Here is a 15,875-nt window from a genome sequence, read left to right as displayed (position 1 = left end):
GTCTGAAGCAGTAGTCAAAAATTGAAGGATGAATATCTTGAAACATCCCTCATGAAAGAGTTCAAATAATAGGAAGCTAGAAATACAGAAACAGGTAGGGAGTTCTAGAGTCTAACAGAGGAAGGGAAAAGTGATTGAGAATACTGGTTAACACTTGCATTAGAGAGGTGGACAGCATAGGGGTGAAAGAAGAAAGTCTTGTGCACCGAGGCCGAGGGAGAAGGGGAGGCATGCAATTAGCAAGATCAGAAGAGCAGTTAGCATGAAAATAGCACTAGAGGATAGCAAGACATGCAACATTGCAGCGATGTGAGAGAGAATGAAGACAGTCAGTTAAAGGACAAGAGTTGATGAGGCGAAAAGCTTTTTGATTCCACCCTGTCTAAAAGAGCGGTATGAGTGGAACACTCCCAGATATGTGAAACATACTCAATACATGGACGAATAAGGCCCTTGTACAGAGTCAGCAGCTTGATGTGGGGTTAGAAAAACTGGCGGAGTCATAAAACCTAACTTCATAGAAGCTGTTTTAGCTAGATATGAGATGTGAAGTTTCCAGTGTAATTTATAAGAAAAGGGCAGACCGAGGATGTTCAGTGTAGAAGAGGGGGACAGCTGAGTGTCACTGAAGAAGGGGGATAATTGTCTGGAAGGTTGTGTCGAGTTGATAGATGGAGGAATTGAGTTTTTGAGGCACTGAACAACACCAAATTTGCTCTACCCCAATCAGAAATTTTAGAGAGATCAGAAGTCAGGCGCTTTGTGGCTTTCCTGCGTGAACTGTTTACTTCCTGAAGGGTTGGACGTCTATAAAAAGATGTGGAAAAGTGCAGAGTGGTATCATCAGCGTAGGAGTGGATAGGACAAGAAGTTTGGCTTAAAAGATCAGTGATGAATAATAGGAAGAGAGTGGGTGACAGGGCAGAACCCTAAGGAACACCACTGTTAATAGATTTAGAAGAGCAATGACCGTCTACCACAGCAGCAACAGATTGATCAGAAAAAAAATTGAGATTAAGTTACAGAGAGAAGGATTGAAGCTGTAGGAGGGTAGTTTGGAAATCAAACCTTTGTGCCAGACTCTACCACAAGATTTTGATATGTCTAAGGCAAGAGCAAAAGTTTCACCAAAATCTCTAAAAGAGGATGACCAAGACCCAGTAAGGAAAGCCAGATCACCAGTAGAGCGGCCTTGACGGAACTCGTACTGGCGCTCAGACAGAAGGCTGCGAAGTGATAGATGTTTAAGAATCTTCCTGTTAAGAATAGATTCAAAAACTTTAGATAGGCAGGAAATTAAAGCAATAGAACGGTTGTTTGAGGGATTAGAACGGTCACCCTTTTTAGGAATAAGCTGAATGTAGCCAAACTTCCAGCAAGTAGGAAAGGCAGATGTTGACAGATGCTACAGCAGCCAGTAGGTTAGGGAAAAAAAAAGATTCGTTGGAGCTTCTTAGTGATAGCTTTTTAGGTGAATAGATAGAGTGTCAATATCATATAACATACTGCATAGATGATTTTCTCTATATTTTTCTTTATATCTATGGGAGAGACAATGTAAAAAACAACTCACATGCATGCAATAGCGAGTCTTTTATAATTGCTTTGTTTTTTGTCCTTGGTCTGGTTCCATTGTACATAAAAGAAAAAAAGACATCATCCCAATATGAGATGCTATTAAATCCATCTCGCTTCTTTTTTTTCTAAAGAATATGCATAATAACTATTTGCTATTTTTACGACATGGAGGGCTAGGTTAGGTTAACTTGGGCAATATATTATTTGCAGTGATGAATAAAGGGATGGTAATGGCAGCCCTGGAATGACTTTAGAGGGGAGGACAACCATGGGTCCACAGAGAAAGGGAGCCAAAACAGTCAGGCATCCAAATGTTTCAATTGGAAGAGAAAAAAAAAAGTTGGTCTGGAAATCAGAGGGGCCCATGTTTGCCTCGCCGCCCAGGGCTCAATTCACTTACTCCAACACTGTTTTTTGCAGAATTTTTCAAGGTTTTGAGAAATTGCTGTGTTAATATTAATCATGAAGTCACAAGGAACTATATATTCCAGTAATTTGATTAGTATTTGCTTGTGTAAGTCATAACTATCAAAAAGTGAATATTGTAGTGGAGGGATTTATTTGTAACATACAAACGCACCAAGATTTATCACATCATTCATCACTTCTAATAGTTAATGGTAAGTGTTCAGTCCATTACTTTAATTTGACTTGCTTGCATGTGCATCTCACAGAAGACGAATCGCAAGTGAAATACTTGAAATAACTCGTCATATGATCTCCCGCATCTTTTGGCGCACTCATGACCTGACCCAGTTTTCTAGGATTTCATGTGATGATTGGCCACACAAATCTCTACACTTTACCGGGGAAATGATATCTCTCCATTGTCACTCCTGGTGCAGCCATTGGCCGAACAAGCAAGCATAATGGGAAAATGTTAAGGTGGGTGAGTGTCAAGATTTTTTTTTCTTTTTTTATGTAGGAGGGACACTGGCCAGGGGCAACAAAAATCCAATAAAAAAATGCCCACTGAAATGCCAGTCCCAGAAAAGCAGTAGTAAAAAAACTGATGGATAAGTGTCTTGAAACCTTCATCTTGAAGGAATTCAAGTCATAGGAAGGTGGAAATACAGAAGCAGGCAAAGAGTTCCAGAGTTTACCAGAGAAAGGGATGAATGATTGAAAATACTGGTTAACTCTTACGTTAGAGAGGTGGACAGAATAGGGGTGAGAGAAAGAAGAAAGTCTTGTGTAGCGAGGCCGCGGGAGGAGGGGAGGCATGCAGTCAGCAAGATCAGAAGAGCAGTTAGCATGATAATAGCGGTAGAAGACAGCTAGAGATGCAACATTGCGGCGGTGAGAGAGAGGCTGAAGACAGTCAGTTAGAGAGGAGTTGATGTGACAAAAAGCTTTTGATTCCACCCTGTCTAGAAGAGCAGTATGAGTGGAACCCCCCCAGACATGTGAAGCATACTCCATATATAGATGGATAAGGCCCTTGTACATAGTTAGCAGCTGGGAGGGTGAGAATAACTGGCGGAGACGTCTCAGAACACCTAACTTCATAGAAGCTGTTTTAGCTAGAGATGAGATGTGAAGTTTCCAGTTCAGATTATAAGTAAAGAAGAGACCGAGGATGTTCAGTGTAGAAGAGGGAGACAGTTGAGTGTCATTTGAAGAAGAGGGGATAATTGTCTGGAAGGTTGTGTTGAGTTGTTAGATGGAGGAATTGAGTTTTTGAGGCATTGAACAATACCAAGTTTGCTCTGCCCCAATCAGAAATTTTAGAAAGATCAAAAGTCAAGCATTCTGTGGCTTCCCTGCGTGAAATGTTTACCTCCTGAAGGGTTGGACGCCTATGAAAAGACGTGGAAAAGTGCAGGGTGGTATCATCAGCATAGGAGTAGATAGGACAGAAAGTGGTTTAGAAGATCATTAATGAATAATAAGAGAGTGGGTGACAGGACAGAACCCTGACGAACACCACTGTTAAAAGATTTAGAAGAACAGTGACTCTACCACAGCAGCAATAGAACGGTCAGAAAGGAAACTTGAGATGAAGTTACAGAGAGAAGGAAAGAAGCCATAGGAGGGTAGTTTGGAAATCAAAGCTTTGTGCCAGACTCTATCAAAAGCTTTTGATATGTCCAAGGCAACAGCAAAAGTTTCACCAAAATCCCTAAAAGAGGATGACCAAGACTTAGTAAGGAAACCCAGAAGATCACCAGTAGAGCGGCCTTGACCCATACTGGCGATCAGATAGAAGGTTGTGAAGTGATAGATGTTTAAGAATCTTCCCGTTGAGGATAGATTAAAAAACTTTAGATAGGAAGGAAATTAGAGCAATAGGACGGTAGTTTGAGGGATTAGAACGGTCATCCATTTTAGGAACAGGCTGAATGTAGGCAAACTTCCAGCAAGAAGGAAAGGTAGATGTTGACAGACAGAGCTGAAAGAGTTTGATTAGGCAAGATGCAAGCACGGAGGCACAGTTTCGGAGAACAATAGGAGAGACCCCATCAGGTCCATAAGCCTTCTGAGGGTTTAGGCCAGCAAGGGCATAGAAAACATCATTGCGAAAAATTTTAATAGGTAGCATGAAGTAGTCAGAGGGTGGAAGAGAGGGAGGAACAAGCCCAGAATCGTCCAAGATAGAGTTTTTAGCAAAGGTTTGAGCGAGGAGTTCAGCTTTAGAAATAGATGTGACAGCATTGGTGCCATCTGTATGAAATAAAGGAAGGATAGAAGAAGCAAATTTATTGGAAAATATTATTTTTGGCTAGATGCCAGAAGTCACGAGGGGAGTTAGATCTTGAAAGGTTTCGATACTTTCTGTTAATGAAGGAGTTTTTGGCTAGATGGAGAACAGACTTGGCATGGTTCCGGGCAGAAATATAAAGTGCATGAGATTCTGGTGATGGAAGGCTTAAGTACCTTTTGTGGGCCACCTCTCTATCATGTATAGCACGAGAACAAGCTGTGTTAAACCAAGGTTTGGAAGGTTTAGGTCAAGAAAAAGAGTGAGGAATGTACGCCTCCATGCCAGACCTTATCACCTCTGTTATGCACTCAGCACACAAAGACGGGTCTCTGACACGGAAGCAGTAGTCATTCCAAGGGAAATCAGCAAAATACTTACTCAGGTCCCCCAACTAGCAGAGGCAAAACGCCAGAGGCACCTTCTCTTAAGGGGATCCTGAGGAGGGATTGAAGCGATAGGACAAGATAAAGATATGAGATTGTGATGGGAGGAGCCCAATGGAGAAGAAAGGGTGACAGCATAAGCAGAAGGATTAGAGATCAGGAAAAGGTCAAGAATGTTGGGCGTATCTCCAAGACGGTCAGGAATACGAGTAGGGTGTTTCACCAATTGCTCTAGGTCGTGGAGGATAGCAAAGTTGAATACTAGTTCACCAGGATGGTCAGTGAAGGGAGAGGAAAGTCAAAGCTGGTGGTGAACATTGAAGTCTCCAAGAATAGAGATTTCTGCAAAAGGGAAGAGGGTCGGAATGTGCTCCACTTTGGAAGTTAAGTAGTCAAAGAATTTCTTATAGTCAGAGGAGTTAGGTGAGAGGTATACAGCACAGATATATTTAGTTTGAGAGTGACTGTAGTCGTAGCCAGATGGTGGAAAACTCAGAAGATTCAAGAGCGTGGGCACGAGAGCAAGTTAAGTCATTGCGCATATAAATGCAACATCCAGCTTTGGATCGAAAATGAGGATAGAGAAAGTAGAAGCGAACAGTAAAGGGGTTAATGTCAGTTGCCTCAGACACCTGAGTTTCAGCGAAGAAAAGAAGATGAGGTTTAGAAGAGGAGAGATGGTGTTCTACAGATTGAAAATTAGATCTTAGACCGCGAATGTTGCAGAAGTTAATGAAGAAAAAATTGAGAGGGGTGTCAAGACACTTAGTGTCGTCGACAGAAAGGCAGTCCGACCTGGGGACATTTAAGGTCCCCTCCCCAGATGGGGACTCCGAGGCTGGTGTAGGAGTCGCCATGATAATTTTGAAATTTTTGAGTGAAGGGTGTGTGTGTGTGTGTGTGTGTGTGTGTGTGTGTGTGTGTGTGTGTGTGTGTGTGTGTGTGTGTGTGTGTGTGTGTGTTATTAGGTGCTTGTAGTTTTGTGTGGAGGAAGAGAGTTGTCTTTAGAGGGCAGGGTGTGATTGCCCCCTTGTGTTGTGAGACACAAAGGGAAACGTTCAGTGAGGTCACAGCTGGGTTTAATGATAAGTTCACAGCACCCCCTGAACAGTGCTTTAGATCTCACTGGGAATAACTGGCAGCTCAACATTGTTTTGAGTTGACTTCTGAGAACGGGGTTGAGCTTTGCGGTTTCACTTCAGTGACATCAAGGCCTCTCCCCCTATTCTTCTTCCAAGGTTTATCGCTTTTGTTTACAATTGTTTTAAGGGATTTAAATACCCAGCCGCACGCTAGGCTTCGTGTCTTCTAGAAATTCATGATTTTGAAGTTTTTTTTTTTTATTTGGTGTTTTCACTATATTTGTGGACATCCATATGGCAACACCGCTAAAGAGCAGCGGGAGGAGGAGCTCTGAGCCACCACATTGTGATGATTCCAACCAACTTATTGTCTGCCGAACACATGCTCAGTTGTCTAGCATCTCATCCCATTATTCTTGGCCTTTTTTTTTTTTTTTGCCTATTCACAGGTTTGGAAGCAATGGGTCATCATTCAAAGGCAAAGCCTGCATGACCAGAGGTAGTAAAGATGACAGAAAAGAAAGGAAGACCAGTCACCAGCCCACGCTCTCTTACCACTACCCTACCCAACCTCACACCTAACCTCTCCACCCCCTCAGCCTTTTCCCTCAACTTCACAGGGACCAGGGTTGGCATTATACCACCCTCCCTTCCCCCAAAGAGAGAGAGAGAGAGAGAGAGAGAGAGAGACTAGTTTTTTTTTTTTTTTTTTATTTTACATATCAAAATTTAGCTTTATATCATTTAGATGAATAAGGTCTACATATGTAGATATACATAAAATATGTAAAAGTAGTCAAGCCTGACCGGTTAATTTCCTATAAAATACAAGTTAATATAGGGTTTGTCCAACCGGACCAAACTGTATCAGCATGACCTAAACAAGTGTCTCTTCTTCATTAATAGTGTCAAAATCTTTCAAGATCTAATTCCCCTCATGACTTCTGGCACCAAGCCAAAAACATCCCCAATAACTTTGCTTCATCTTTCCCTCCATTATTTCAACCTAATGGCACCACTACCATCTCTTCTATTTCTAAGGGTGAATTCTACGCTCAAACCTTTGTTAAAAACTTTACCTTGGATGATTCAGGATTTGTTCCGCCCTCTTCTCTATCCTCTGACTACTCCATGCTACCAATTAGGATCCTTCGCAGTGATGTTTCCATGCTCTAGCTGGCCAAAGCCCTCTGAAGGATTATAGGCCTGATGTGGTCCCTCCTATTATTCTCCAAAACTGTGCCTCCATGCATGCACCTTGCCTAGTCAAACTCTTCCAACTCTGTTTATCATTTACCTTTCCTTCTTGCTGGAAGTTTGCCTAAATTCGGCCAGTTCCTAAAAAAGGGTGACCGTTCTAATTCCTCAAACTACCATTCTATTGTTTTAATCTCCTGTCTATTTAGAGTTTTGAATCTATCAACATGAAAATTCTTAAACATCTATCACTTCACAATCTTCTTATTGCCAGCATGGGTTCCGTCAAGGCCGCTCTACTGGTGATCTAGCTTTTCTTACGGAGTCTTGGTCATCCTCTTTTAGGGATTTTGGTGAAACTTTTGTTGTTGGCTTAGGCAAATCAAAGACTTTTTAATAGAGTCTGGTAAAAAAAGGTTTGATTTCCAAACTACACTCCTACGCCTTCTATCCATCTCTCTTTAACTTCATCTTAAGTTTCCTTCCTGACCGTTCTATTGCTGCTGTGGTAGAGTCACTGTTCTTCTTCTAAATCTATTAATAGTGGTGTTCCTCAGTTCTGTCCTGTCACCTACTCTCTTCCTATTATTCATCAATGATCTTATAAACCAAACTTCTTGTCCTATCTACTCCTAAGCTGATACCACCCTACATTTTCCCACGTCTTTTCATAGATGCTCAACCTTTCTGGAAGGTCCCTCCAGTGGGAAGCCACAGAACGCCTGACTTCTGATCGTTCTAAAATTTCTGATGGGGCAGAGCAAATTTAGTGTTATTCAGTGCCTCAAAAACTCAATTTCTCCATCTATCAACTAGACACAACCTTCCAGATAACTATCCTTTCTTCCTCAATGACACTAAACCGTCCCCCTCTTCTACACTAAACATCCTTAGTCTGTTCTTTACTAACAATCTAAACTGGAAACTTCACATCTCATCTCTAGCTAAAACAGCTTCCATGAAGTTAGGCGTTCTAAGTCATCTCTGCCCCTTTTTCTCATCCTTCCCCAGCTGGCTTATCCATCCATGTATGGAGTATGCTTTGAATGTATAGGGGAGGAGGGAGGAGGTTCCACTCATACCGCTCTTTTAGGGTGGAGTCAAAAGCTTATTAACTCCTCTCCTCTTAATGCTTTCAGCCTCTCTCTAACTGCAGCAATGTTGCACCTCTTGCTATCTTCTACTGCTATTTTCATGTTAACTGCTCTTCTGATTTTGCTAGCTGCATACGTCCCCTCCTCCAGCGGCCTCGCTGCACAAGACTTTCTCTCTAATGCAAGAGTTAACTAATATTCTCACTCATTCATCCCTTTCTTTGGTAAACTCTGAAACTCCCTGCCTACTTCCGTATTTCCTCCTTCTTATGACTTGAACTCTTTCAAGAGGGAGGTTTCAAGACACTTATCCTTTAATTTGCGATGAACGCTTTTTTACTCTGTTTCAAGGACCGGCACCTCAATGGACTTTTTTTTTTTTTTGTTACTCTTGGCCGATGCCCCTCCTACATGTAAAAAGAAAACACCCTTTAATTGCTTATTTACAATGATTATTCACATATAAATGTGAGGAATAAACCAAAAATAAATAAACAATAAAAGAAAAACAAAAACATAAACAATAAAATAAAAAACTCAGTGGGATGGGTTAAGAAAAAATACTCGGGTTTTTTCCAACCCTGTCAGGAACTACCTCCACCACCATAACTCGTTGCTGAGTCCTACCAAACAACAAAGCTGGATCTATGAATCCAGCTATTCCAGGAAAAGTTTCCTTTCCTCGGCAAAGATGAAGAGAAATACATCATCTCTCCCTCCCAGCTTGAAAGCCTCGTATCCGAAATATGCACCAAATGTTTCAGGGAAAAGAAAACTGAGATAAAATACAACAGTTTTGACATCACTATCACCATCACTTGTGTTACGCCCACTGATACCCTCACCCTCAAGTGAGTAATATCCTGTCAAACAGGAAGGGAGAAGGTGCAAATTCGACCTGAACATAATAATAAACACTGGTTTACCTTTGGTTATAATTTTTCTCCTATTATTTGTAGAATTTCACTACAAAAAAAAAAAAAAAAAAAAAGCCAACGTACGCAATGATACACACTTCTCAGAAGAAAATGGCTCGTAATTAAAAAATGACATTTTCCACATTTCAAGTGCAATTTATCTGTTGACTTACAAGATAATGCAAATATAAAGATATCTTTGGAAAGATAAAAGAAAGGCCTTTTTATTAGGCAAAAGCAGATAAAAAAGTACATATCATGGTAATTTTTTTGTCCAACAAAAAAAAAAATAGATAAATAAATAAATAAAATAAGATTGTTGTCATCAAAACCTATTTCTGTCTTATTTCTATATGAAATGTCTTATCGAAAATCCTTCTTTAGTGAAATAAAGATATATGTATGTGTATTAATGAAATGATTTTCAAAACGGTAGATTGAAAAACAAGAGAGAATTCCAAGCGATACTAATGACATTCTATTATATTTTCATTTTTTTTTTCGAAACTAATGAGTGTATTTCAATGACAACTGGTGATTTGATGTTCTACATAATGAGTTACATACACACCTGGAATCATGTGTATCAGAAAAAAATAAATGTCACCTGTTTAGTAAAAGGCATCCACTCACCCTTTTCTTGATTTGTCTAACTTTCTATATATTTTTATTATGTCAATTTCATTTACTGCTAAAGGCCATGTTTTAGAATGCTCAATATTATCATCTACTTTCAAATTCCACAGAGATGATCGGCCTGATTCTCATGGATATTAATTTTCATGCAGAAATTAACTTTAGCAACATGAAAATACGAAAAAAACTGATACTTTCCAGTAGAGTCTGTTAGAAGCATTCTTTGCTGCTCACCTGTTCAAATGACATATAAGCGTTGGCGAGAGGCTTTGGGCAACTCTCCTCTGTGCACGATTCTGTTCTGCTTCCTCGCAGGAATTCCAGACTCTCCTTGCGTTGCTCTCCCTGCGAAGAGGATAATTACCTACAATTCATGAACATACCATGTCCAACAGAAAATTATAACACTAATTTAGAAACTTGCACGTGTCACTTCACCTTACCGATTGCGAATGAAAGGGGGAAATTGACTCGTAATTAACGCCATTTTTTTTCAAACAATCTTTTATAAAAAAAAAAAAAAAAGAAACTGCAGTACTTATTCAGAAAACTTGTACTAGAGACTTTTCAATGGAGTGTGAGTGGAAGAGACACATGCATGTATTCACGTGAATCTACTTGTACGAGTATGCTATCTCTTAGTGACAGATGTGAAGTGACCACTGCACTGCATGGAGTCAGCAAGGCCAGAATGAGGTGTGGTTTGTTGGATTATTCAAAAGGATTCGCGTAGAATGTGAAGAAGAAACGAGAGAGAGAGAGAGAGAGAGAGAGAGAGAGAGAGAGAGAGAGAGAGAGAGAGAGAGAGAGAGAGAGAGAGAGAGAGAGAGAGAGAGAGAGAGAGAGAGAGAGAGAGAGAGAGAGAGAGAGAGAGAGAGAGAGAGAGAGAGACAGAGAGACAGAGGCAGAGAGACAGAGAGGCAGAGAGACAGAGAGGCAGAGAGAGAGAGAGAGAGAGAGAGAGAGAGAGAGAGAGAGAGAGAGAGAGAGAGAGAGAGAGAGAGAGAGAGAGAGAGAGAGAGAGAGAGAGAGAGAGAGAGAGAGAGAGAGAGAGAGAGAGAGAGAGAGAGAGAGAGAGAGAGAGAGAGGCAGAGAGGCAGAGAGAGAGAGAGAGAGAGAGAGAGAGAGAGAGAGAGAGAGAGAGAGAGAGAGAGAGAGAGAGAGAGAGAGAGAGAGAGAGAGAGAGAGAGAGAGAGAGAGAGAGAGGAAGCAAAGCGAGTAAAAAGAAACTTAATTCCCCTTCTCCAAAAAAAAAAAAAAAAAATGTCAAGAGAAAAAACTGATTTTCTTAAAAAAAAGAGATCAGTAACATATAATCATTACCTATAGCAGTTCACCACCTCTCACTCTGATGCACACTCATGATGGGAAGTGATGTGGCCTCTTACTTCGACTTTCGTTCAGAAAATAGAAAATGTTAATTGAGAACTGCAAATTAACAACATATGGACGATAAAAAGCGGGAAAAATATCTAACCATGATGTTTTGTGAAAAATGACTTCCTATCATGGTTGTACTGAATATACACGACTTTATTTGACCTGAAAATGTAAACTATACTAAATAATAATAATAATATAAAAAAAATGCTTAATGGCTAATACAAATAAAAAACTAAATTTGTAATCAGAGTGTTAGAATGTATACAATCTCTTCATCCTCACCATGACATGTCTGGCCAGGTCACTGATGAGAAGTTTTTGGGTGAGTCCTGCTTCAGTCAGTGCAGCGGCAACCTGGGCAATGTTGTCAGCGTGCACGCGGAACCTTGGTGTGGATGAAGAGTGGCCCAAGATATCAGCCAGGCCTTCCATCTCAAGGTCCGCCAAGACCTTCATCGCCTCCTGCCCCTCCGCCTCCCACACCTGCAGCAACCACACATCACTTAGCACTTCTCCCTATCGGCCTAGGCCTTTCTTTGTTTTCTTATTCCTCATGACACTTGAAATAATATCCAAGCAATTTGTAGGTAACCCTTTAACTGTAACTTGCCAACATAACATTTGTCACTCCATCTGAACAATCCTAGACAATTTCACTGGAAAAAAAAATATATAACACCATTATAACTTTTGAAACACTCAATCCCTCACTCCTTTCGTTCTAGTAGTGCCCTTCAAAATTATATCTATGCCAGATTATGTAGATAAGCCTTAGAAGCCAGAGGATTTATATCGGTGTGTGACACAAAATGGCTAAGTCCAATACAAAGGAACATATAAATTACTTCATCTATTCATGCTCTCTCTTCTGATGATTTCCTAAGACCATAAACTATTAAAACTTTGTTAATGGGCCTTTGTACAAAGGGCTTAATACCTACTTGGAGGTACATTTTATATGTTACCTTACCAACACATGCTATTATATATATATAGTATATATATATATATATATTATATATATAATATATATAGTATATATATATATATATATATATATATATATATATATATATATATATATATATATATATAATATATATTATATATATGTATATATATAAAGTGGAGCACATTCTGACCCTCTTCCCTTTTGCAGAGATCTCCATTCTTGGAGACTTCAATGTTCACCACCAGCTTTGGCTTTCCTCTCCCCTTCACTGACCATCCTGGTGAACTAGCCGACAACTTTGCTATCCTCCATGACCTAGAGCAATTGGTGCAACACCCTACTCGTATTCCTGACCGTCTTGGAGATACGCACAACATTCTTGACCTTTTCCTGACCTCTAATCCTTCTCCTTCTGCTATCACCCTTTCTTCTCCGTTGGGCTCCTCCGATCACAATCTCATATCTTTATCTTGTCCTATCACTCCATTCCCTCCTCAGGATCCACCTAGGCGAAGGTGCCTCTGGCGTTTTGCCTCTGCTAGTTGGGGGGACCTGAGGAGGTATTTTGCTGATTTTCCTTGGAATGACTACTGCTTCCGTGTCAGAGACCCGTCTTTGTGTGCTGAGCGCATAACAGAGGTGATAGTGTCTGGCATGGAGGCGTACATTCCTCACTCTTTTTCTCGTCCTAAACCTTCTAAACCTTGGTTTAACACAGCTTGTTCTCGTGCTATACATGATAGAGAGGTGGTCCAGAAAAGGTACTTAAGCCTTCCATCACCAGAATCTCATGCACTTTATATTTCTGCCCGGAACCATGCCAAGTCTGTTCTCCAACTAGCCAAAAACTCCTTCATTAACAGAAAATGTCAAAACCTTTCACGATCTAACTCCCCTCGTGATTTCTGGCATCTAGCCAAAAATATCTCCAATAACTTTGCTTCTTCTTCTTTCCCTCCTTTACTTCAACCAGATGGCACCACTGCTATCACATCTATTTCTAAAGCTGAACTCTTCGCTCAAACCTTTGTTAAAAACTCTACCTTGGACGATTCTGGGCTTGTTCCTCCCTCTCATCCACCCTCTGACTACTTCACGCCACCTATTAAAATTCTTCGCAATGATGTTTTCCATGCCCGCTCGCTGGCCTAAACCCTCGGAAGGCTTATGAATCTGATGGGGGTCCCTCCTATTGTTCTCCGAAACTGTGCCTCCGTGCTTGCACCTTGCCTAGTCAAACTCTTTCAGCTCTGTCTGTCAACATCTACCTTTCCTTCTTGCTGGAAGTTTGCCTACACACAACCTGTTCCTAAAAAGGGTGACCGCTCTAATATCTTAAACCACCGTCTTATTGCTTTAATTTCCTGCTTATCTAAAGTTTTTCAATCTATCCTCAACAGGAAGACTCTTAAACATCTATCACTTCACAACCTTCTATCTGATCGCCAGTATGGGTTCCGTCAAGGCCGTTCTACTGGTGATCTTCTGGCTTTCCTTACTGAGTCTTGGTCATCCTCTTTTAGAGATTTTGGTGAAACTTTTGCTGTTGCCTTGGACATATCAAAAGCCTTTGATAGAGTCTGGCACAAAGCTTTGATTTCCAAACTACCCTCCTATAGTTTCTATCCTTCTCTCTGTAACTTCATCTCAAGTTTCCTTTCTGACCGTTCTATTGCTGCTGTGGTAGACGGTCACTGTTCTTCTCCCTAAATCTATTAACAGTGGTGTTCCTCAGGGTTCTGTCCTGTCACCCACTCTCTTCTTATTATTCATTAATGATCTTCTAAACCAAACTTCTTGTCCTATCCACTCCTACGCTGATGATACCACCCTGCACTTTTCCACGTCTTTTCATAGACATCCAACCTTTCAGGAGGTAAACATATCACGCAGGGAAGCCACAGAACGCCTGACTTCTGATCTTTCTAAAATTTCTGATTGGGGTAGAGCCAAACTTGGTATTTTTCATAGCCTCAAAAACTCAATTCCTCCATCTATCAACTCGACACAACCTTCCAGACAACTATCCCCTCTTCTTCAATGACACTCAACTGTCCCCCTCTTCTACACTGAACATCCTCGGTCTGTCCTTTACTTATAATCTGAACTGGAAACTTCACATCTCATCTCTAGCTAAAACAGCTTCTATGAAGTTAGGTGTTCTGAGACGTCTCCGCCAGTTTTTCTCACCCCCCCAGCTGCTAACCTCTGTACAAGGGCCTTATCCGTCCATGTATGGAGTATGCTTCACATGTCTGGGGGGGTTCCACTCATTCTGCTCTTCTAGACAGGGTGGAATCAAAAGCTTTTCGTCTCATCAACTCCTCTCCTCTAACTGACTGTCGTCAGCCTCTCTCTCACCGCCCGCAATGTTGCATATCTAGCTGTCTTCTACCGCTATTTTCATGCTAACTGCTCTTCTGATCTTGCTAACTGCATGCCTCCCCTCCTTCCGCGGCCTCGCTGCACAAGACTTTCTTCTTTCTCTCACCCCTATTCTGTCCACCTCTCTAACGCAAGAGTTAACCGGTATTCTCAATCATTCATCCCTTTCTCTGGTAAACTCTGGAACTCCCTGCCTGCTTCTGTATTTCCACCTTCCTATAACTTGAATTCCTTCAAGAGGGAGGTTTCAAGACACTTATCCACCAATTTTTGACCACTGCTTTTATCCTTTTATGGGACTGGCATTTCAGTGGGCATTTTTTTTATTAGATTTTTGTTGCCCTTGGCCAGTATCCTTCCTACATAAAAAAATAAAAAAAAAAAAAAAAAAAATATATATATATAATATATATATATATATATATATATATATATATATATAATATATATATATATATATATATATATATATATATAATATATATATACATATATATATTACATATATATATATATTATATTATATTATATATTATATTATATTATTATTATATTATATATTATATATTATATATATATATATATATATATATATATATATATATATATATATATATATATATATATATATATATATATATATATATATATATATATATTATATATATATATATATTATATATATATATATAGTATATATATATATATATATATATATATATATATATATATATATATATATATTATATATATATATATATATATATATATATATATATATATATATATATATATATATATATATTATATTATATTATATTATATTATATATTATATTATATATATTATATTATTATTATATTATATATTATTATATTATATATTATTATATATATATATATATATATATATATATATATATATATATATATATATATATATATATATATATATATATATATATATATATAAATATATATATATATATATATATATATATATATATATATATATATATATATATATATATATATATATATATATATATATATATATATATATATATATATATATATATATATATATATATATATGATACTAGTATATATATATATTATATATATATATATATATATATATATATATATATATATATACGAGTATATATATATATATATATATATTATATATATATATATATATATATATATATATATATATATATATATATATATATATATATATATATATATATATATATATATATATATATATATATATATATATATATATATATATATATATATATATATATATATATATATATATATATATATATATATATATATATATATATATATATATATATATATATATATATATATATATATATATATATATATATATATATATATTGTTACAACCATATCCAACCCTTCTTACAGGTGCCACTAATCAGCTTTTCCTAAGCTACCATCCTTGTAGGTTAGTGCAGGTCAAAACTACACAAATCCAGGCAATTCATCAGTTGCAAACAATAAGGTTGTCAAAGCTGTTACAATCA

The 15,875-nt window shown here is 38.3% G+C and overlaps 1 protein-coding gene across 1 annotated transcript in view; it reads right to left on the bottom strand.

Moving 5' to 3' along the window:
- LOC135107459 (zinc carboxypeptidase-like) overlaps positions 1 to 15,875 on the bottom strand; it is a 43,727-nt gene that overhangs the window by 4,686 nt on the left and 23,166 nt on the right. The window contains exons 3-4 of the mRNA XM_064017344.1: positions 11,257 to 11,457; positions 9,826 to 9,936 (exon numbers count right to left, since the gene is read on the bottom strand). Coding sequence (XP_063873414.1) covers positions 9,826 to 9,936; positions 11,257 to 11,457 — 312 coding nt within the window. The remainder of the gene's footprint in view (positions 1 to 9,825; positions 9,937 to 11,256; positions 11,458 to 15,875) is intronic.

The sequence above is a fragment of the Scylla paramamosain genome, chromosome 2, assembly GCF_035594125.1.
Source record: "Scylla paramamosain isolate STU-SP2022 chromosome 2, ASM3559412v1, whole genome shotgun sequence".
Classification (NCBI taxonomy): domain Eukaryota; kingdom Metazoa; phylum Arthropoda; class Malacostraca; order Decapoda; family Portunidae; genus Scylla; species Scylla paramamosain.
This window is presented reverse-complemented; position numbering and strand designations above follow the sequence as displayed.